We start from the raw sequence: 24,765 nt of genomic DNA on the forward strand, positions 1-24,765 counted from the left end.
CTCATGCATCTATTGTAGTTAAACAGACTTATTGCACCAGCATGCATCTGCTCTTATATAACTATCACTAGCTTACAGCTTGAAGTGTTTAAGGTATGTGCTAACTAAAAATAAAGACAAGATGGAAGTTTATTAAATTTTAATGAAATGTGCAGATTGTTGCGGTGGAGTTCAATAAACTCAGCCGATTTACTCAGGAACAAATAAAATACTGAAAAAAGCCAAACAATAACAATTTTAAGTTATCTAAGTGACTTATATTTCATGTTTAACCTGAGTAGCGAAAGACGGCGGTGGGTTTGAAAACGATTTGCCCAGAGTCCGGTGTTCTCACGGGCTCTAGTGAGGCTTGAACCCTGGCTCGCTATCGAGCTGGTGGGTAACAGACGTCTGAAAACGTCGGAGCGCTTTTGAAAATATGTGGTGTCTTGATAAACTGAACATATATTTGAAGTTTACACAGCTACATTCTCGCCTGAAAACACGTTAAACGTTTATTTTATGACTCAGAAAGAATAATAAGAGTAATATTAAAACTAACTAGCTGCTGCCATTGTTGGAAACTGAGCTGGGCCGCGCTATGAATTCTGGGACACAGCTTCTTCTTCTTCGGGGTTTAACGGCAGCTGGCATCCTTGTACATGCAGTGCTGCCATCTTCTGTTTCAGTCCGTTATTACACTCTTAAATCCTGCTATTATTCCTGCGTCTTTTGGGATCTTACAAAGCTTCAAACGACGCGTCGACTATTAAATTAGTCGTCGACTATCGTGACTAGTCGACTAATCGTGGCAGCCCTACCACTGGCCAGGTGTATAGTCATGCATCAAGAACAACAAGGCAAATGATCTGTACCAGTCACTCTGTTATAAAAGAATCTACTACAAAAATAACATTCAATATCCTTCAGCTATTACAGACAAGTGTAAATCCAGCTACAAGTTCTGACAACTTCAAGCAAGCCAATTAACAGGCTGGGGTCACCTTAAAATGTATGAACACAGTATTGCGAATCAGGCTAGAGACTATATTTAGAAACACTGGAGTAGTCTATTCATAATCAGCATGAAGATTTTTGCAAGCCTGAAAAACTGATTCTGCTTCCACTAGTGACACCAGAGACACAGCCAGGCTTATTTGATGTAATATTTAGTGTTTGAAAAAGCCCTTTGCACTTTGCTAGTGGCATCAACACTGTGGATTGCCTTGATTCATTTGGAAGTCAGGCACGTGGGACACACAGCATATGCCTCCAGCAATACAGACCGCACATTACTTTATGAATTAACCCAGTTACATTCTATATCACATAGACACACTCATCAGGAGTGCATTACATCTAAGCTTAAGTGCACCTTTATTAAGACCCGTCACCAAAAAATGCTGCTTCTGAGGAAATTAATTACGTAATAACTAAAGTGCTGAAATGTCTTCATGTGCATATGGCCTCATCCGGTGCATACAATTCCCCAAACAATAGTTGCAAAAAACCTTTAGGGTATTTTATGTGATTTCAAAAAGAGAAAGTTGCCATCATATACGTTAAAACACACAGAACTGTGCAAACATTGCACCCACCAGAAGTAAAGCTTGCTTTCAAAAACAAAGGCATGAATAGTTTGTCGATTAAGTTCATATAAAGTCCATCTGTTGCTTTTAAAACTGCATTAATTCTCCCAGGTACACTTTTACATAGTTTTATAGAGCGAGTAGGATGTCCCCAATATCTTGGAGTGCTTGCCATAGTTCGTCCTATCTCTTCTTCCCACACTTAGGCGCCATAAAATCAGGGCTTTATTCCTTGGCTTTTATTCTGGCTCTGTGTTTACTGTTTGTACCCTTACCTGGTGCCCAAAATGTTTTGCACTGTAATGTATATTGAAGGTATTTCTCACGAAACAGTTACCATGTGAACTGTACCAAATGTACTTATCCACTAACAAGTAAGTCTACTTTATCCCTAAGCCAAAGCTAAAAATGGTGGTAACGAAAGACTGATGTTACAGAGGAATCTTTACACCACAAGAAAAATTAAAGCAATAGTTCTACATTTGGGAAAATGTGCTTGTTGGCTTTCTTGCCGTGAGTTAGAAGAGAGGATCAATAAAACGCTCAAATCTGCACACAAAATATGAAGTTATACCTACAATTTGGCTTCTTCAGGTTAGAATAAAGGTGGGACACAGGGAACAAATAAGCCTCGCTCTGTCTAAAGTCCACAAAATCTGCCCACCAGCACCTCAAATTCTCAGTAATTGTTAAATCTCGACTCCATACAGAAAATGAACACTCCCAGGAACAGCTCCCAAGAAGTCAGCAACGAAATCACCAACAGCCAAAACACATAGTCTCTATTTCCAAACTTTGGTTTTTGCATGAATAAAATATCTGATTTTATTATATAATATATTAATTGGTGATAAAAATAAGCATAACAGTTGCTCGATGGAATATTTTGTTGGTTTTAGACAAAACTAATATAGCCAATTAAACCTGTTTGTAGGTTTAATGCCAAGATAACCAGCAGCAGGCTGTTCTATCACTCAGTGTAACACCAATCTAACTCATATTAAGACACACCTCACAGACTTTCTGCATCAACACAAAGCAAAACCTACTTTAATTCAGTTTATTTATACAGTGTCCAATCACAAAAAAATTAATTATTAAAAAAAACCAATCTCAAGATGCTTTATATAGTATAAGGTAAAGGCACCATAACATGAGACACAGAAACCCAACAATAGCCTAGAAGTAAGGGCTTTGCATTACTGAAAAGAAAAAAACAAAGCTCTATTTTAACAGGAAGAAACCTCCGGCAGAACCAGGGTAAGGGAGGGCAGCCATCTGCCACGACCGGCTGGGGTGAAGGAAGAAACACAACAAACAAATCACAGAACAAAGCGCAAACTACAAGAGAGAGAAGACACAAAGCTAATTGCATGCAGTAACGGTGTACAAATACATGGGGAGTGGAAGAGAGGAAAGGTGCTCGGTGCATTATGGGAGATCTGCCTGCAGCTTAAGCCTACAGCAGCATAACTAAGGAATAGGTCAATTACTAGCTTTATCAAAAAGTTATATATTTGAATTCTAATATGTATAATAGACACAGTGTCTGACACCTGAACCCAGCCTGATAAAGATAAAGGCTTTGACTCCAGGGACCTGAAGTAATGCTGGAGTTTGGAAGCAGTGCTCTGTTGGCCTAATACAGCAGTATAACTAGCGTGCATCAACCTAACCAAATAGGTATAAAATAACAATTTATAAAGTCACAGTTTGTTCTCTGAATCCAGTTAAGCACTGCTTTTTCCTTAAGTATTATATCTGAAAGGTGAAGTTAACCCAGCCTTTTCTCAATGGTATTAAGTTTAACTCATACCGTATTTTCTAGAAAATGTCTGGGAGTCAGAAGGGATATGATCAAGTAGATGTATTCACACTGAAATGCTACTGATAATGCTGTTATGAAGCACTTGGAGGTTTGAGTGGGCTGTATCATAAAAATCGGTGCTCAGCTGAATGATAGCACTAAATCCTGAAGTGATTTAGATGTTAATACAGTTTAAGCCGCTCCTCAGTTCATGCACATATTGCAAAAAATTATCCACTCTGTGCCACCTTTTCATGCTCGAGTGCTTCAATGAAAAAGATCTGATGGTAAAGGTGAAATAATTTTGCTTCTTTCCAATGCAATCAACTGCCCTGCTGAATTCCTGTGATCACTCCTTCAGTCCTTGGCACTTACTCTGTAACACCTCCAGATATCATGACTTATTCCTCTCAATCTTGAAACAAGCTTTTTTCTGAAGAGGTTTTAAATCCTAATTATTGACCAAAAGGACAAGTTAAGATCAACATTTTTTGAATTACACTTGCCACAACAATGTTTTTCTCCACTTTGTCTCAGAGACCAAATTTTTGGAGGACTGGTCTTGATCTAATTTAGGAGATTAAGACTTGAACACAAATCCAAGGTGATTAAATAATTTAACTCCTTAACTCACCCCCACTCTGTGTGGGTGATATAAAGGCAGGTTTTGTTGGTTTAGAGACGTTTGTTTGACAATTCTCAACCAACTGTGGGTAAAAAAGTATATCAGGCAACTTGATTGCCCAATTTTTCTCCCCATTCAGGCCAATGATTGCTTTCTGTCAATAACAGTACTAAGAAATGCTTTGCAATTTTTATTTTCCTGTTGTCTGTAGCCTATTTTCATTTTAAAGGAAGCAGTTGGGGATACTGAGATAAAGAGGCTGTTCTTAGCTGCACGGAAAACTAAGGAGGAAGGCACAACAGCATGAGGATTTTTCTTGCATGCATCTAAAATTAGATGTGTGCATACTGCAAAATGTATTTAGAAGCATAGGTGTGAATAAAATGTAATATACTCCACTCAAGCTGGTTGGTTTTTCTCAACAAAAAGGTTTACAACACAGCAGCAGTGGGGATGATGTTGTAGTTTATGGTGGAACTGGAGCCTCGCCCCTCAGACACAGCAAACAGCAAAGAGGCATTGCTGTCGTTACAAGAACAATGCCCCTTACTGTAATCAGAATCAAGACCTCTGCTGGTAAAAGGCCAAAAGTATCCTTTCAAAGAAAAGCAACTTTTTACCTGCTCCCATCTGCAAGTTTATTTAAGACACTTACAAAGCTATTTAATTAGAAACCAGGTGATATGATGTTTATTCATATAAGAGGACAGTAAAACTGCTGTAAATATGGAAGGAGCAGCGCTTTAACTACAGAGGATGATGCTCAACTCAAGTGAGCTAATTAGGAAGACATAACATCAAGTCATTTTTGATCTCTTGGTGCTGCTTTACTCGTGAGTGAGACGTTTTGCACGCAGGAAAAGAAACACAAAAATCACGTTAGAAATCAGGTTTGCCTATGTGGAGAAGGTGTGGTCCCTGGCTTGGCTGCAGGGGAGGGGTGGTGCAGTGAGCTCAACGGGGCGGTGCTGGGAAGGCAGGTGAGAACACAGCTGGTGGCGTTTGGTCTGATGACAGTTTTTCCCCTTTTTTAGTGAGACGGGACACGAGAGGAGAGAAGCTTGAAACAGCTGAGACCGGAGCTGACCAGACTGTGAACTGTCACAAAAAGCATAGTCAGAAATAAACGTGATATCTCGCTATATCAAACTGCGTGTGCGTGAAGTGCATTTTACAAGTGGTGCCGAAACCCAGGGACCACACCTCTGCAACAGCCTACATTTTATCATCAGCAGAAAGTCAGTTATCAGAACTGTAACAATAACTCAGTTGTGTTGCTTTACAGCCTGGGATGTATTGTGTATCCTTTATATCACTGACAAATCAATACAAATAACACATTGCTGACTTAAATCAATGGCACTTTAACATGCTGGTGACTGAGCCTGTTATCTTTAAGACAGGCCTGTTATTTGCCAGGGTTTGGACAATTTTATCCTGGGGTAGTCAGCCTGAGTGAGTGTTACTCTACAGTCTTTAGATACTAACTCTCATCATGGGTGCTTTAGTGCACACAAGATGAGAAATAAATACACGTGTGATGACATTCCAAGAGATTCTAGACCCTCAAGTACTGCTGGAAACCAGGAGATGGAATATTTTAATGTTTATACAATAAAAATGGAAAATTCCCCAACTTCAGCTAGCGGCAAAAATTACAGAGGGTTTAGTTGCTGTTGGACCTGCTTGTCTGGGGACACTGTGTCAAACATAAATAAAAACAGAATGCAATTAATTAATTTCAAAACATTTAAAATCTATATTTAATTGAAATTATTACAAACGCAACATGTCAAATGCACAAAGTGACAATTAATATTCTATTCGGTTGTCCTGTCCCTTCCACCAAAAAAACCAATCAACAGGCAAAGTGGGAAGTACAAGTCAGCAAACAGCTAAGGCAGCTCCAGTTTTGTGCTGGCAGACATACTGCATCTTTATCACAGTATAGATGTGTGTATTTACTATGTTTTATGTCCCTTAAAAAAATGTCCCACGAAAAGGGCTTAGATTTAAAAGCATGATTAAAAAAGCCGGTCTAGAGCAGGTTATATTTAAGAAAAGAGAACAAAAAGCTGCAAAATCATCACCTTCTGACCAATCAGTTCTCTAGAAAATAGTGTCAACAGTCCTGCGACATCCCTCTGACCTCTCATAGATACCAAGAATGAGTCTCACATTTCTTTTGAACGTCTAAAATCTTTGTCTATCTTTGCTAAACATCAGTAATAAATAAAAATTCAACTTTAATCCTTAATTAATTCCTTAAAATCCTTTTTTTCCTGTTCATTCAATCAATCAATCAATCAATCAAATCAGTTTTATATTTCTATAAGCCTCAATATATAACCCTAAAACAGGAACCCTATTTTTACTTGTTGACCCTAAATTTGCCTAAATTAATTAGTCTAAATTAGACTAAGCCTGCATTTTCTATTTTTACACATACTCTTTACTTGGTCTGAGACCATCAAACACCACCAGCGCTGCAGAAGAAAGAATAAAAACTCAAACTGAGCATCAATTTAACTGAATAACAATTATAATCTATCATATTTTCCCTGTGCAAGTGGTATGTCTTACTGACAGAGCAGTCTGTTAACTTACAGTTATATTTTTTGGTTTTGTCTGGCTCAAAAAGGCAAAAATCATTAATATAGTAGCACATTTTCACTTGCCAAAATAGTAAAGCACACACACACACACACACACACACACACACACACACACACACACACACACACACACACACACACATTAATAACTACTGTACAGCACTATTTCAATTATACACACAAACACCACTAATACTTGCTGGCTCTACATATTTAACATATTCATATTTTTCTAACATTCTAGATTTACCTTTCTTTGTAGCATGCATCAGTCTGTTGTAAGCAGACTTATTCATGACCAGAGATGGGCAGTAACGCGTTACTTTTAACGGGTTATATATTGAGGCTTATAGAAATATAAAACTGATTTGATTGATTGATTGAATACTTGTTACTTGTAACGCGTTACTGTAATCCAATTACTTTTCAAGTAACGAGTAAAGTAAGGGATTACTATTGCAAAAACGGTAATTAGATTACCGTTACTTTCCCGTAGGAACGCTGCGTTACTGCCTTACTAAAACCGTGATTTTTTTGCAAGAATGTCTCATGACAGTGACGTAAACAAGTGCGACATTTGTGACAACAGCTGTCTGCAGATCAACAGTGGATAATCTAAAGCAAAAAACCATCCTTTCGGTGCTTTTTAAATGAAACCAAACAATATGTTAAAACCATACAACATTCTCAATCAAAAAGCTGTCAAAACCATAAACCTATGTTCCCTGTTCAATATCATGTGATTCTATAATAGACTGTGTCTATTTTGCTTTTTTATACGAACCCCCTGACATTGTGTTTGCTATTTTGTATTTGTATATCTGTATTTTGTGCTTTGTCAATAAAACGTATTCAAAAAAAAAAAATCAACAGTGGATAATATATGGAGTCCGGGAGAGAGTATGAGCGTGCAGCGTTTAAAGCGTGGAAGTACTGACCTTCCTTTAAGTTTGATTCCATAAAACGTGACAAAAACATTAGCATCCGTTGTGCGTGGGAAGAAAACTTCTTTTTACAGCGAAAAACCCCCCCCCAAACTTCCAAACAAGCACCGAGTGCGCAACGACGTAATGGGAAATTCACAGAGAAACTCGCGGATTCTTCAACTGACCTATGCGGCACACCTGCACCAGGGTAAACCTCCGCCTACCCTGCTCCTGCTTTACAGGTGAAAATAGAGCAAAAGGACCGCTGAGACTTTGATTTTATTTATTTTCTGCTGTGTTTTACTTGCATCTATTTGAAAGAGTGAGTGTAAACACACACAAAAAAGAAAAATTATGTGCCGGAATGTGCAGAAAATAGGTTTAAATATTAAACAAATCTCTTCCAGTCAGAGAATGTTGCATATAATTAAATTTTTGCTTGATGCATAAAGTTAAAAGATTAAAACTAATAAAACAAGTTTTAAAAAGGGACCTTTCCATTTGATTACATTTTGTATGATGGATTATGTAGAAAAAGTAGAATTGGGCTGAAAGATCTATCACTTTATCACCTATTCAGGTTGTAAATCGTGTTTTTAAAAAGTAACTAAGTAACTAAATAACTAATTACTTTTGAAAATAAGTAATCAGTAAAGTAACGGGATTACTTTTTTGGGGAAGTAATCAGTAATTAGTTACTGATTACTTTTTTCAAGTAACTTGACCAACACTGTTCATGACTGTGATTGATCAGATGGGGCCATTGCTGAAGAGGTATAAGCTATATTAAAGACCCGATGACAAGCTAAGCTTGGCAAGTGTCACACACTTGATCAGCACCATCCTTTCTTAATTTCCCTTTTTCTGTGCAGCAAGAACACAAAAAAGTATAAAAATGCTACAATATACAAATATTTGCAGTTCAGCTAGTTTTGTAACAACAGTAGGCATTTAAATTCCACAAACTACATACTAGCTAACATGTTTGAGATAATGTGAAATGATCCTAAACAATGCCCTTTAGAGAGCATTATTGTTCACTGAGCCAGAGTCTGAATGCGCATAAATGATGGCTGCAAATCCAGAACAGAAAAGACAAAGAAATAGATGGCTGAATATAGAAATACTAAAAAGACTACTTAGAAAGGCTGCCTGCTTCACTGTCCCTTGTCTGGAAACAGGATTAGCGCCTCAGTATCACTGTCAATAAAGACAGATGGCCCAGCAGCTCCACAGTATACAAGACCAGCAACACATAATTCTATCCACCGGATTTTATTTGACAGCTCTGAAACCACACAGCATAAATAAAGCCTGCGAGAATAGTAACAGTAAAGTCAAGAATGCCTTTATGGTTCAGCTTATTCATCTTTTCAAGTATCATTTAAGAATCCATATGATGTAAATATAGTTATATTGAACAGGTTTGAAACTATTTTTTCACAAGATTCTAAAATTCTTTTGAGGAAGAAATATTTTAAGATTTATTGTGAAAGCTGCTAGCTTAGGTTGAGCTCACATTGCAATAAATTTAAGGGCCACTTAAATGTAACTTTCATAATAAAGTTTTATTCAATCCTGCTTGTCAAAAAAACCCTCCAAATAAATATCTGTGCCAAGTCACAAAATCAACCAAATTTGAAAAAAGGGTGTTCACTTTTATGCAAATGCAGATTTCTCCAGTGAAATACCAGAAAACATACAAAAGGGTGCTAATATGTTTTTTTTTCTGTTACTCTAAATCATAGATGTTAAATTGGTGCAGTTTTATAATTAAAACTATGCTACATGGACCTGCTAATGGAGTTGAACTCATGCCATGAAGATCATAGGTCACAGTTTTTGTGGTGATCTTAATGCTAGAGGAGGCCTGGAAAGAGTGGAATCAGGTAATAGGAGAGGATGCTGATTAGGCTCGACAGTTTGGGACATCTTAAAATGTACAATCTGAAATTTCTATTTTCAAAATTTTAAACTCCCATTTTTGAAAGGAATTATAGTTTCAGCTCTTGCACATGTGCAAAAACTGCATTAAAAGCAGTTTGGAAGCAGTGTGGAAGCAGTCTCCTGCTTCTGATACACCTGTTGTGAAATGTTACAGACAACACGGCATCAGAAGCAGGACTGTGCCTCACCCCACCAAGCCCCCTGAAAACACCATTACTCTCATATTAATGTACCACATCTGTCAAACCAGATCTTGGAATGTGTTCACTCTGCTGTAGCTCGCTGTATAAATTATGAACCAGCTTGCACATACTGTAAAAAACTTGGCACCAGCTGTAATCTACAACATTAAGATATTTTTGTGCCCTTTTCATTTTTTTTATGACATGCATAAAGCATGTGAATATTTAACAGAACGAAATTAACAAGATAAAAATATATTGGAGGGCCACATCAGCTTGTGTGATTTATAACCACAGAATAATTTGAAACCCCAGAAATACCACTGGGAAACTTTGAGTACATGCAGAAATGAACCCAATTAAGCATCTGCAATATGTGGCTGCTTAACCTTTGGCTTTTGAGCGTTCAACACATGTACTGACGATGCCAATCACCTTAACGACATTAAGATGACTGAAGTGAAAATTACTTTATAATTGAAGTTATTTGTAGCATTATGTCAAAAAGGGAAAAGGAGAAATTCACAACTAAATCCACATGTAAAAGTAGTAAAAGGTGAAAGTAGTCAGTTTACTGGGAGAAATTTGCTAAATGCCTGCTACTGATAATAACCATCAAACCAATTTAAAAATGTTGTTTAATTTTACAGGAACAGTAATGGTAAAACTGGATAGTAGTTTATCTTTGAGTAGTTATTAATAAATGTTATTAAGGCCTGCAAGATGTAGTCTAAGATGCATTTTTGAAGCTTAACGTAGACGCTCAAATCACATCACTGACAGATAATCTTTTTTTTTTTTTTATTAACAGGCTAGTGCTTTTTTCCCTATCCTCAAAGAAAGAAGAAAAAACTTGCTTGTTCCTGTATAATTAAAATATACATTCAAACGAAAATAGTGCAGGATGCTGACATAAAATCATGTACTGGAATATTTAGATTTGGTGGGATGTTCATAAAACATATAGTTGTGCTTGAAAAAAAAGTGTAAATCAGGTTTTAAAATAAATATCACCACTTACAAGCCATTTAAATTATTCTCAATTAATAATAATTACCATAACCCTTACCATAAAATATTAACACTTGCTACAATTTTATTTGATTTATGAGACATTTTGTTTTTTAATGTTAGCAAACTTCAGCTGCACCTGTTTTAAGCTAGCTAGCTACTAGTTTAGCTAATTTGGGCTGTAAGATTTAACCTAGATATGTATGCATAAGTAATTTTGTTTTACACAAACAATTAAAACCAAATTTGAACTTGAATTTTGTTTTACAAGACACCACAAATCAGAAGTAGTTCAAACTTTGCTGTCATCAGTGGTGTTGAAGTTAATGCCGGTGTCCTGGGAATCCATCCTTTTTTTTTCTTTTCTTTTTTTTTTTTGTTAATTAAGTCTTTTTATTTATTTATTTATTTTATTTATTTTATTTATTTATTTTTGGCAAAAAACAAAAACCAACAGAATGGGCAGGAAAAAAAAGGGAAAAAATGCATATATCGATCACCTGGATCACCTGTTGAGAAAGAAAAAAGAAAACAAGCAGAAGAGAACAAGAGTAATAGAATAAACAACATCACAATGATATATGGGAATATGACAGTAAATACTAAATATTAAACATTATTGTGCAGCACATAAGATCAACAGAACACAGTGTGCTTTGAGGTAGAAGCCAAAAAGGGTGTAGTTTGTGGGTGTGATCACCCGTGTGTACACCTGTGAGCATGGACGCGCTTGTTTTTTTTAAAAGGTTCCTTCATGTAATGATCTGCTAGAGGGTGTGGGGAGCCACAGCCCCGTCCTCCAGGGCATGAAGCAGGTATGGAGGAGATCCAGGCTCCAGACATCCAGAGGCCCCCAGAACACAAGAGACCAAGGAAGACCAACAGAGGGGCAGCCGCGCCACTGTCCCAGAAAGAGCTGAGGAGAGTCCCAGATGAGGGCTCACTCAGCAGCCGCGGAGCAGAAGCCAGGGGGAGTTGCAGTGACGCGCCCGTGAGCTCCGCCGGCAGCCAGCTGTGCCTGAGTGACCGAGCCCCAGGCCGAGAGGCCGGGGGCACCCCACCTCCGAAGTGGCCCGACCGAGCCCCAGGCTCCAGGCCCCGATAAGCGGCCGCCAAGGAGTGAGCCGGTGTGTACCTGGACGCCCATCCCCAGACACAAAGAACCACCAACGCACCGATGTCTGAGGGAGTCCGCCACTGGCAGGGGAAGTGGTGGTAGGGGGAGATAGGCCTCCAAACCTTGGAGGGCCTGAGATGTCCCCAGAGAGGTGGCGTCTGATACCCAACCTGACATATAGACACAGACATACAGGCACACACAGATACAAACATCCATTCCCACCCTCATGCTCTCATATGCACTTACTCCACACTCAACCAACGTGGAGACAGACATAAAGAGACGCTGTACACACGATCACACTCCCCAAGCGTACTCTACAAACCGGGTCTAGGTACCCTTGCCCCTGGAGGGGGGAACTGCACCCAGACCCAGGTGGTGTTACCCTTTTCCCTGCGGTGGGGAGAGGCAGACCGCCCCGACTCCGCAGCAGCAGGGAGGCCCCACACTCCAGACCGCAGTCGGACGTCCAACTCCTCCTCCTAGCCCCCCCACTCCAGCAGGCCGCAGAGAATGGGGGGGGGGGGGGGGGGTAGCCTCCTCTGCACCCTGGTGACATACCCCTACTCCAAGGCCCTGCATGTGTGGGTGGTTGTGGTGGAGCAGGAAGAGGGAGGCAGCTGGAGATGGGGAGGGAAGGAAGGGAGGGGCAAGTGACCCCTCCCAGTAGGCACCCCCATATTCCGCGACCCGCCAGGGAAAGGGGGCCCAGGCCCATCCAGACCGGGGCCCAGTGCAGCAGCGCCTCCCGGCCCCACAGGGCCCGGGACAGTCCACCCAACCCCACCACAGAGAAAATTGCACCCACCCCACCATCCACTCATCTTCCAGACTACATGAGACAATAGATGCCCAGGCTGAGATCTTCCTCCACCTCTCCTGTATCTCCCCCTCCTGCAGAGAGAGTTCCTGAAGAGAGGAAAGCTCCTGCAAGATGTGACAATCTCCCCCACCAGTTGAAGTGCCCCCCAGGTGGCTCGACGCACCGGCGGCACCTGGGCCCCCATGCACCCACCCGCCCACAACCCTGGCAACACACCAACCAGGACCCAAGCCCCCGAGGCCTGGCCAGGGCCCCAGCCCAGAGACGGAGCGCCCCCAGAACCTCACGCCCATCCCGGACCCACCCAGGGACAGCCAGGCTACCAGGTCAGTAACCCACGTCCGTCAGCACAGACCCTCCCCTAGCCCCGCTGCACGCAGCCACGAGGAAACAGTCACCTGAGAACCAACAGAGCCCCTAACCGGACATGACCGCTACCCCGGGTTGAGCCCCCCAAGGAAGATGCCTCCGGGGAACCCCCCGACTCCCTAAGCCTGTCCCTACCCCCACACCAATCACAACAGTGAAGGCGGGACCAAACTATGACCCCTCACCCCCACTAGGTGAGGGAATCCATCCTACCTTACAAACTATCCTACCCCTTGTTTCTGCGCATGCTCTGCATATGCGCACAACACAAAACCCAAATTTACTTCATTTTTTTAAGCTATTGTGAATATTTGTTATGGTTATGGTTAGGGTTTGTCAGAAGTCAAATTTGCCTACAGGTAGCCTACAATTTGCCAAAGTAGGACAGTTTCTCAGAACACCCGGCTGTTATATTCCTCAGCTTTCCAGAGTGACAGTGAAGCAGGCAGCATTTCCTGGTCTTACAGCTTATTTGTAGTGGGAAAGAACTAAAATGGAGAAGTGGCTAACAGAGTCAAATTCACAAAGGAAAAATATTTTAGAAAATCAAAAGGAAATACTTCATTACAAAGTCATGAAACCTGTTCTAAACATTGAAAAAAAACCCTCACCTGTGGTTATTGTGTTTGACAGAAAGGAAATAAAACAACTTTACAACCAAGGTATATCGACTAATACAGTTTACATATTTAAACTGAATTTGGGACAATTACAAAAATATGAAGGATGCAGGAAATGTAATTGTTCATCTGTTTTATGAATTTTCAATAAAATAAAATTATATGGAGTCAAAACAATCTTACTTTAGGCAGAAATTCTGATGAAGGGTGCAAGTCCTAGGCACATGTCAGCAATATCATTTAGTAATCGAGCAACAGCTGACAGGACAAGCACAGGACATTATGATTCATGTCATAAATGTGAAACAACAGATGCAGCAGCACCACTCACCCTGCAGATGTCTGCCATTTCAGGGCTCTGAGGTTTTCTGCTGAGTATTTTCCTTAATTAAAGCTTAGTTTAATCACACTACAGACAAATCCACAAGGATTTGTATGCGTCAAAGCATTACACAGTAGTATCACTCTCTACACCAACAACGTTAAGTGCTGAACTAATGGCTAATCTGAAGATTTTTGATCCACAGTATCAGAAAGGAAAGCTTTCTCATCACAAAAACTAATGCCTGCCTTTGTTTAAATAAAACTTTCATAGAATAACAAGTCTTTTCACAATAAAGGAGAACAAAAAATGCTTTATAATTATATAACATACCAGATATAATAATGTTTTAAATGTATCAGGTTTCTTTTTTTAATGAGATCATCTGAATGCCAGTATGTGTACACAGTTTGGCTTTCTTTGTGTGCATGTACTGCCACAAAAGTGATTTTATTTATATGACCTGAAGCCCAGTCCCCCTCTAGGCCTGGTACGTTGCATTGATGTTTTCATGTTTAATGTGGTGGTTGATTGCATTATGACATACATTGGCTCAATAATTGGATCAGCAGACTTTCAGAAAGATCCATAAGGCAATTTCATAGGGTCATTGGTTTTGTACATTTACTATAAAAGATCTTTGCCTAGCAACTGCAAATTTGGTAAACACAAGAATCATATCACGCATCAACAGGAATAACAAGACAAATTCAGCTCACAGGCCATTTGAGTAGAAAGAGCAAGCACAGAGGGAGAGTGATATGACAGAAACCGTTTGTAGGCCTAAAGAATAAGGCAGCAAGGATTAAATTTGCAAAAGAACATGCACAGTAAGGCTTTTTAAAACTTGTGTTATTTTTGGATGGTTTTAAATTCAACCTACAAGGATCTAATGCTAGAAAGCTGGTATGGAGAAAGCCAGGGGGGGAATCTTCAGTCAGGCCACCTTGCTTTGGCACATTATGACAAAGCAAGGTGGTGGATGCATGCAGGTTTGAGGCAGTGTTCAGGTGAACTTGTATCTATTCACTGAAGGAATCATGAACTCTGCATTTTAAGGGCAGCAACCAAAATAAGCTTCTTCTTTTTTTTTTTTTATCAAGATGATGACTCAAAAGAGACTCTTAAAGAGTCCTTAGAGCACCTAAGGGAGAGAAAAAAGCCAGCTTGTTGACATGCTTGTCTGCATGAACTGAAAGCTTTCCTGACTGAAACATGATGGAAAAACTTCACCATAGCTATTAACAGAAAGCTGTCAAGCTGATCTACAAGTAAAAACACAGAAAGCAAAGACTAAAATATTATGACTTTGATGCTAACAGAGAGCATCCAAGTACTTTTTTGTCCTTATTTGAACTTAAGCATAACAAACATTTTGTGCTTAATGTAATGCCTTTGATAGCTGTTTTTTATTTGCTAATGCAATAAAAATGTGGTGTAAGTCTCCCTAAGTGTTGGTGCTATTGTATATATACACATAGTGTATATAAACACATGTATGCACAAACTGATTTAACTTTTGCCCTGAGCCTCACCCACACCCATATCCCCAACCCAAACAAATCCCTTGACATGTGGAAGAGAAACAGACACTCCAGGACAGCTGCAAAACAGGATGCCCTTGAGAACAGGACACCCCACCCAACATAGCCTGGGTAAACAGGCCTGTCAGAGAACAGGGGTGGAGTGGAGAACAGGCACAGGGCATGCAGGGCTGACAAAGAGAGAGATCCAAGTTCAAGATGTCTCGGACCCCTAAACTGCTTCATTGCAGCCCTTGTTGTAACATATGGTACAAACCATACGTTTTTAATGTGAACATATTTTTTTAAAATGCTTTCATTAAAACATGAGGCAAGATTAGTTTAAGATAAATCTTTTAAAATTGAATCAAGTCCAAACAGGCTCGAAACTGAGTCAAGAAAAGGACAAACAAGTCAGCTGTCTTACTGATGGTCACAGTGAGACAGATTTAGGCAACGTTTACTGTAACAACTCACTCTGAGCATTCTTTAAGAAAAGCTTAAAGTGCTGTAAATTAATTACAAATATAGAAGAAAAAATGAAAAGAAAACTGATTTCCCCAACAGGCATATGGCACTTTCCAGTGCAGTCAGTATACATACACTTAAAATAACAGTAAAGGCTTTTAAACTTTTAGGAAGCAGTCGTGATTTCTGGAGCCTGTAGGGCCATCATTGACATCAAGGGAAGGCATTTTGTATTTAATTGTCATTTAAAAGTCATACATACAAACATAAGTCTTCTTTGAATTTGCAATCTTAAATAATTAGATATATAAAATTATGAAATCAGTGAAATCTAAAAGAAACTAAAAAGTGCTGTCCTTCTGGTGCACGTTACAAATTCTAAAATCTTAAAAATGAATTTTACTTTGTTTTGTGTTAGATTTACTTACAACTGATAATATATGGAAAACAAGAATCACAGGCATTGGTTTACAATCACAGAGAGCAGAATGTGAGGAAAACTTTCTTTTTGGATAACTGTAACCTGACAGCAGTGTCTTCAGATGCTGGACTTTGGAATAGTCCCAGCCTAACCAAAAATAATGGATGACAGACTGAATATAAAAGATGGATGTAGTGAGCACAATGTGACCCAATGTTAAGTGAAGTCCTGTTGTGAAACATTAGCTGATCTATGGGCTTTAAACTGGATGTAACAAGCGAGATCTAACAGTTACAGGATACTATATCCTGCTTTACCTTCTTTTTGGACCCACAAGTTACAACTTGAGCATGATGATGTATTCAATAACACTTGAAGCTAGCAAATGAGTAAATAAAAATAAAATTGAGTAAAAGAGCAGAAGCAGTGTTTCCTCAAAGACATGTGTATAATGTGACCTTGTTTTGCAACCATTCATCCCTGCTGGACATTAAGGAATGCACATTTGCATTACAGTGACTTTTTAGATCCATCTTTTATATAAAGTCTTAGTGGATGTAATGAAAGAGTATCCACAAAATAAAGGGTTTCGTATTGCTCATTTGGCTGCCCAATTGTAGTTTCTCTTCTGTTTTGCATAAAAAGATTGATTTTTAAGAAACGAATCGGTCAAGTTGTAATTATCAGTGGAGCCAATAGCTTTTGCTTAAGCACTGATAGCAAAAAATTCATGCAAGCAGGAAGAACTGAGTGCCCCAAATAAATTGCAGACAACTAAAGCCTTTTCTTAAGAGCCATTTCAGTTCGACTTAAACCATTTGCTAGCCAAGATATCAGCTGGGTTTGATGACATATGGCACTATGCCAAAACTTAATCTGATAATCTGATTAAAATCCTTCACGTTATTATTGTGATGGGGAATAAGCACCAGGCATGAAGCGTCAGATATGTTCTACTTTGCTGTGGACATTTTAAAAAATTGTACTGCTCTGCCTCTAAGCTGTATAATTTAATAATATATTATCAGTCGTCAGCCATTGTCTTCGTTGTCTCCAACCATTTAAGTTCTGCTAAGAAATGATTATTCATTCCGTGGTTTTTGCAGTGCTTTAGGGTGTACTGCATTGATGCTCCAAAGTGCTCAGAAATCACAAGTTAAGGCTTTTGGGGATAATGGGGGGGTGGAGGACCATTCACATTGGGCTGAAAGTAGATGGCGCAAGACGTAGAAAAGGAGCCAGAAGAGAGCCGGATACAGTGGAAGCGTGGGTCGGCCCTTGAGACATGTACTGAGTGGATATGGAATGACAGCACAAGCCCAATTAGTCTTGGATGCCAGGGCTGCTACAGGGAGGTCGGTGCAAGTGATCAAGCCATTCATGCATTCAAGCACTCGCCCGCAGGCATTCTCCGCCAACAGCCTGGGTAAAGTTACTCTATCACTGCTTCTGCTGGACTCCTGATCGCTCTCATTGCGCTGCCTCCGCTCTCCCCCTCTCCCTTCCTTCCTTCCTTCCTCTAGCATGAAATGCACTGCCTCGCCCGTTCTCATTTGTCTTTTTTCACACTAATCCAGAGTTACTTCTCTTATTGGTTTTCTGTTTTCCCCCTCACACATTCACACTTGCTAACACACTCTCTCTTAAAGACATTAACACGCTCCATTCTAAAGCCTGTCCATGCCTGAATAGTGACAGTACCACTCCCTCTGTCCTCTACACCCTCCCACTTTTTCCCCATCCCTAGAACTTGAGTATTACCTCATCCCACTCAGAGGCAAAGGAAGGCATGCGCTCCATGGATGGCTGCCCAGAGCTGCAGTTAGACACAGACCCACTTCGGCCAACCAGACCTCCATCCTCCTCTCCAAGTGGCGATGCCAACAAATCAGAGTCTGACTTGGACAAACTTCGAATCAGCCCCGCGTCTGCAGGTCTGACTTTGGCTGCTCCCGCTGATGCAGACTCAGCCGAAACCTCACTCAGCTCCTTTATGTCAGCCTCTGGATTCTGGATTACGTTGGTGGGGTTTACATCCGGTGTGCACTCTGCCATTGCTTCTGGAGCTGCCAAGTGCAGCTCAGTGCCTTCACTGTTTTTCTGCCGTACTCTAACTTGTTCAGTCAGTCCAGAGAGTGATCCAAAGTCTTTGTGGAGTTTTTAAGCTTGTAGTTGTGGAAAGCCAACAGATGTACTGGAAGATGCAGATTAATAAAATATAGATGTTGAAGGATCAGTTAATCTTTCTGCGCAGCAGCTTATTCAAAGTCATTCAAAGTTCTCCTGTTTTGAGGTAAAGACGGCACAAATGAGAGACTTGTTGTGCACGGAAACAATAATCAAGGTCCACCCACTAGTTGTATCCTGTAGCCCTCCCCTTACTAACTGGCTGCTCACTTTGATACTCCTACACTTGCTTTTATCCACACATGCAGCCTTTTTAAAAAATAAATAATTCCGTTTTTATCATCAGTTCAAGTCATTTATTTAGTTATGCAAAGCCTAAAAGTGAATACTCCCAAAGAAATCTGGAAGGGTAACTCAGGTTTAGATAGAGCAAGAAGCACATGTGTTTATACTGTAAATATAAAACATAATGTGTCTACCTTAAAATATAATCTTCTCCCAAATATTTAAGAAACTTAGACTCACCAGAACCAAAGAAGCCAGAATCAAAGTTTTAACTACTGCATCTTACCTGCTGGCTTTTTCTGGTCCTACCAGTTCTTTCCCTTCCCTGTGATTGTGTCCGTCCTGCTCTGCTCCAAAATCTCAAGGAGGACTGCTTCTATCCTGTAGTGAGGATCAGACGACGGGAGGATCCCGAAGCCTGGCCTTATTCAGACTGACAGCTGGGGTAATCAGGTTACTGACGCACTGGGTGGCTGCTCCATTAGAAAAGGAGGGAGAGTCGGGATTCCTGCGTTGTCGTTCATGTGTGTCTACCAGTGTGGGTGCATGGAAGAGATTGAGGTTATTGAGTTACTTAGCTTTGTTACTGTAGAGCAGAAAGAGTCTAAAAAGTATTTCAAACCTTTACTGAACCTGTATGGAATACCAATGAGATTTCTAGCGTTGTACCTTTGTGCAGTATACCTATTTATACACAGCGTATTCCTATCTAAAACTCTTTTCTTGGCCTAACTCTTTTCTGATGTTGTGACCTAAAATCTTGGCAAAAAAGTAAGGATGCTCCTCCCGGAGCTTCTCCCATTTTCTTACCTCTGCAAATTCTCCCTGACCTGAAGCTTTATCGCTAACACGCTTACATATTCATATATTATAATCACAAATCCATTTGAGGCCCAAATATTCACAGTTCAGTGAAACTGATTTTGGTGCCATTTTCATTGTTACTATCATTTATGATTATATTTTTAATCTAATCTTCTTTGCAAGAGCACTCACTAAGTTGTAGGCAGCAGCTCAATCAGGATTATGTGCAATACACATCCAGTGTGCACACAGGTATTCACATTAAACACGTATGCAAATGGATTTGAAACATCAACTAATCATAAAACAGGGGTAATAAGGGTCATGCATACAGCTGCAGACAGATGTGACTGCTTCTTCTAGTCATTTGGTGAGACCAACTCACTAAGATTGAACAGATTTTTGCTACTGATCCCAAGCAGCATCTTTAAAAGTCCCCTTCGTTTTTGTAATTCATCCATAAGACCAAAAACATATTTTTTGTATACTTTTTTGAAGGATATAACTCTGTAGGCTCTGCAAAACCAAATGTTCTTGTTCATGAGTTTACAAGAGGACAAAACAGTTCATCCACTTCAAGCATACAATGTGCAACAGCAAGAGTTTTGAGTTTTGTGATGAATCCATCAAGCTTGTGTAAACACCGCGAGGATGCCTGCAGACGAATAACGTCAACATAATCCAGCACAGACATAAAAGCCCTGGGAACAACTCTTTTTTTGGCCTCAGAGGAAAGCAGGACTAGGAATTTAAAATAAATACCAAATTTCATTTGATATTTTGCTAACTGGTAAATGTGAGTCTTTGAAGAGAGAGAGGTAGAGGCATAGTGAGATAGTAACACAATTTTAGAACCATGTAAAGTAATGATTAAAAAAAAAAGCTGAGTGGATTTCATTTTACATGTGAGGAGAGTTTAAGATGACACTAGACAGTGTTTCTGCTAGAAAATATCACTCTTCAGACAGGGTAGAGATGAGCGTCAGGGATGATTTGTGACAGAAAGAGAACAGCAAGAGTGAAAGGGAATATTTACAAGATGGTAGTGAGACCTACCACGCTGTATGGTTTGTTGACGGCGGCACTGACAAAAAAAAGACAGGAGAAGATTAGACATGCGTAGATCAGAGAGGGAGCTCAGGTTGAGCCCTTTGGACTTGGTGACTTAAAGAGGCAGGGTTGAGATGGTTCGAACCAGTAGTTGATGCTCTGGACAACAGGTGGTGAATATGAAGCTCAGAAATAAAAGATGGAGAAGGCTCATGGATCTAGTGCAGAATCAAAAGTGAGCCTTTATTTTGGCTGGTGAAAAGTTCATAAACAAAGTCTATCAGAAAACTAAACAAACTCCCAAACTGTCTGGAAACAGAGAGAGGAGGTTAACAGATGCTGCGACAAAAGACAAAGGAAGAGCTTGAGTACACACAAGAAAAAAACTGGGTGGACAAAGCTTTTCAGTCTGTGGCTCCAAGCCTCGGGAACGGTTTACCACTCCAGCTTCGTTTAGCTGACTCTGTGGAGTCTTTGAAAAACTTATTTACCGGTAAATTCATTTATTTATTTGTCTTCTGGTTTAAAGGCTCTCCGTTGATATTAGTTGTGTTTTAATTGTCTCACTTTGTGACCTTTGTGTCTGTGAAGAGCACTATTTAAATAAACTTACCTACATACAAAGTCGTTATGGGGAAGTGGACACAGGAGGGTCAAGAGTCACAGTAATCAAATACAATTACACAGGAGAGGAAGTGAATTAAACTCAAGACACTAGAAATGAGAAACTATAAAAATAAAACAGGAAGTGAGGACCATAACTAAATGGAGAATGCAGGAACAATGAATAAGATAGGAAACAGAGAAAGTAAATGGAACTAAACACTGAAGACTGAAAATGCTAAGGAATAACACAAAGATGACAGCATAAATAATGAGCAAACTAACTGACAAACAGAAAATATTTAACAATAAATTCACTAGCTGGGCCCACGTCCTCATTTTAGGTTTAACAGCGTTTTAGTAGGTAAAAGTGAATGCTTTGACATGAATTGAGCTGCGGTTTGGGCAAGGCATCGAAGAGGACTGGCGATGGCTCCTGGGCCTGGCAGATCCCCATGTACTAAATAGAAGTGAAGAAGTTAAAGAATGGAGAACAAGGAGGCAGGGAGGGTGGGGCACGAACCTATATAGATGACAACCGGAAGGAGTGTGTTTGGATGCTTGGTCCTGCTCCTGAAATTCCGATACATAATCTCCAAAAGAACGTGAAAGCCCCAAACTCAAAGAGGTGGGTCAAACACCCAGGACCATAACACATGCAGAGGGTTGATGCGACAGAGGAGGATGGCTGGGATAGGGTTAGAGGGAGTGAGGGTGAGGGAGGCAGATGATCCACTGTGGCAACCCCTAAAGAGAGCAGGCAAAAGAAGAAGGCTCTTTCATCGAACAGAGCCAAAAGGTGAAAAAATGTATCAAAATGTAGCTAAAATTGAGGGCTTATAGTCACCTGAACTGTGACTTCATGAGAAATTCTTTCGAAATGTGGCGATTTTTAATATGATCGCCCCTCACCGTGTCAGAAAGTTAGAAAATTTTTAGCTTTACATAATTTATCGATTATATGTATGAGTTTTTGTTAAGTACAAAGGTTTTAAACACTGAAATAGGAAATCTTGATGATATGGCAGGAATGTAGACAAGATCTCACACCCCCTGTGCTATTTATGACTCTTCTCAAAGGGCGCTGACGCTGACAAAAGATTCTCTTGTGAGACATCCTTAGTATTCACAGGCAGCCATAGCAGTGCACAGCTCGCCTCTGTGCCCTGTGCCCTCAATCAGCCAAGTTCCTTGCATGCTCACCTCTTCCCCATGGGCAGTGCTGGTATGAGCATGACAGAAAAGATAACATCCTTCGTTCTCCGAGGAGGGTTCATACAGCCACACGCTGCTTAGGCTCGCAATAACAAAACCCTTTCCTAATGACGCACGCTGGATTGAACGTCTAATGATGAAACAGTTTAAGTTATACACGTATTCAGTGCCATTTTAAACAATAAAAGCTCTGGAAAAAAAAAACGTTACGAGATAATGATGTCTTCACGCCATATTAGAGAGACAAAAATAAAACATGCATCCCCTCCTTCAGCTGGCTGGATGCTGAGCCTTAGGGTAAAGACAGTGGTGACTCATGAACACTCTTCTAACAAAGACATGCACACTGTGCAAGTCACAGAGAGGCAGTGTATACAGTAAACGCACATGCTGAAGTGCAGTGTTTTCAAGTGCACGGGGTTTGTGCCTGTGAATGTGGATTTTGTGCTTCTAAATTGTTTGCACACCGTGACACATGAATGCCTCTTTAGGATTCCTCTGATTCTTCTTGTTCTATCTGCACCTGCTGTATGTGTATCCAGGTCTACAACTGACATTTTTAATAACATTTCAAAACTTCTAATACCATTTTCTCATCACTCCCGCATGTAAATCATTATCCTTCTCTGCAATTTGGTGCCCTGCAGTTCCCACCTAATCAGTCGGCATTACAGGCACAGAGAATGAGGCCACTGGGTAAAGATCTAATAAAGTTAATCAACCGAGGACGCTATTACCTTCAGATAAGTTCCAAAACAAGTGCTGCAAATCAGCGTCTGATGAAAATCGTAAAAAGTGAAATACAGCTCCCTGCATGCCTGTGAATGCGTAGATCCAAATGGCATTTTTTCACTTGTTTGCCTTGGAGAGATTTAGAGTACATTAACCTGAGAGTCATGGACCCAAATGCTTTGATGCTAACCTCTGAGGTCCTCTGCTCCCAAAGGCAGCAGGGATGCCATTCATCCATGCTATCATTTTCACATACCCCAAAAGTGGGAATTATTACTATTTATCATTGGTGTAGCAGAGCAGTCCAAGGATTGATATCATACTCAATCCAGTTGTGCTTAGCAGACTAGAAAAAAGGTCATTTAGAGGGCAACAACGCAGCAGATACACATTCTGAAATAACCCCGAAACACGTTCGGGACCTCAGCAGCAAAAGTCATGCGTTTGCCATCATTTTGGAGCTACTGAGAACAAGTGTTTCTCTCTGAATCAACACTCGGCAACACTACAAATGTTCCTTCATTGTACACTTCAAAGTCAAGGGATGAAATGAATCACTTCAAATAGAGGCAACAGCAAAACTACCTGCTGTTAGCTCAGAGTAGCTAAAGATGAGGCTCCTGTGAAAGCTTTCCAGCAGACACGAACAGCACTGACCTCTCAGCAGGGAAATGGGAGGGCAAGTGTGCACGGCTGAGTGAAGACGTAGTGCTGGATATCCGTCAGCGTTAGAGGAGGACGGCATGAGAAAGAGAGACTAGAGGGTAGAGATACGATCTTTTCTCAGAGTTTAGTGGGGTTTTGTCAGTAATCTCACTTTGCTGTTTTGTGAATTTTATCAGACTCTCTTTTACCAGTAAGATCTGAAATATTTGAAGGATATGGGAAATTAGGTTTCCTAAACTGAAGGAGGCAACAGTTGGCTACCTGCTAGTGTGTTTCTAATTAAACAGCTTGGAAATGGTGATAGCCAAAGAGTTTGGTGGTTAACAGTTTTCACCTATTTTGTAAAGTGTGGTAAAAGAGTGGATCACCACTCCAAAAAAAGTCCATTTTTTTTACCGAACATGTGCAGCTATTAATTTATTACTGTACCTCTGCCAAGGGGGTAGCATTTGCATGCATATATACATGTCATTCTTTCTGTCTGTAAACACAATAGCTCAAAAAGTTGTTGTTTTTTTTTTTTTTTTTCTTCTTTGTTTTTCTTTTTTCTATAAAAGTCATACTTATGCCAATCACTAAGCCCTCCATGACTCCCTGGTTCAATGAATACATTATTAGTTATTACAACTGAAATCATCAGTGACAGCATGCATTCATGCTACTTTCAGCTGCATTGATAGCAAGGATCTCTCTGAGCTTCAGCATAAGTCATCCACAGATGACCACAGACCAGGAAGCTGGAAACAGTCCTTAGCAGCACAGGAAGTGACACACACACACAAAAAGCTTAATTTTAATTATTATTGTTGATTATTGCAGCACGGTGGCACGGTGGTTAGCACTGTTGCCGCACAGCAAGAAGGTCCTGAGTTCAATTCCCCATCAGGCCGGGGTCTTTCTGTGTGGAGTTTGCGTGGGTTCTCTCCGGGTACTCCG

General features: G+C 40.2%; 1 protein-coding gene across 1 annotated transcript in view; it reads right to left on the bottom strand.

Annotated features, from left to right (window-relative positions):
* anks1ab (ankyrin repeat and sterile alpha motif domain containing 1Ab) overlaps positions 1 to 18,640 on the bottom strand; it is a 49,848-nt gene extending 31,208 nt beyond the window's left edge. Inside the window, exon 1 of the mRNA XM_085353438.1 lies at positions 18,109 to 18,640. Coding sequence (XP_085209564.1) covers positions 18,109 to 18,402 — 294 coding nt within the window. The 5' untranslated portion in view covers positions 18,403 to 18,640. The remainder of the gene's footprint in view (positions 1 to 18,108) is intronic.
* Between the last annotated feature and the right edge of the window lie 6,125 nt (positions 18,641 to 24,765).

This window comes from Diplotaxodon limnothrissa, linkage group LG5 (assembly GCF_057381915.1).
Source record: "Diplotaxodon limnothrissa isolate DT_005_m linkage group LG5, D_limnothrissa_male_GT1.1, whole genome shotgun sequence".
NCBI classification, from domain to species: Eukaryota; Metazoa; Chordata; class Actinopteri; order Cichliformes; family Cichlidae; genus Diplotaxodon; species Diplotaxodon limnothrissa.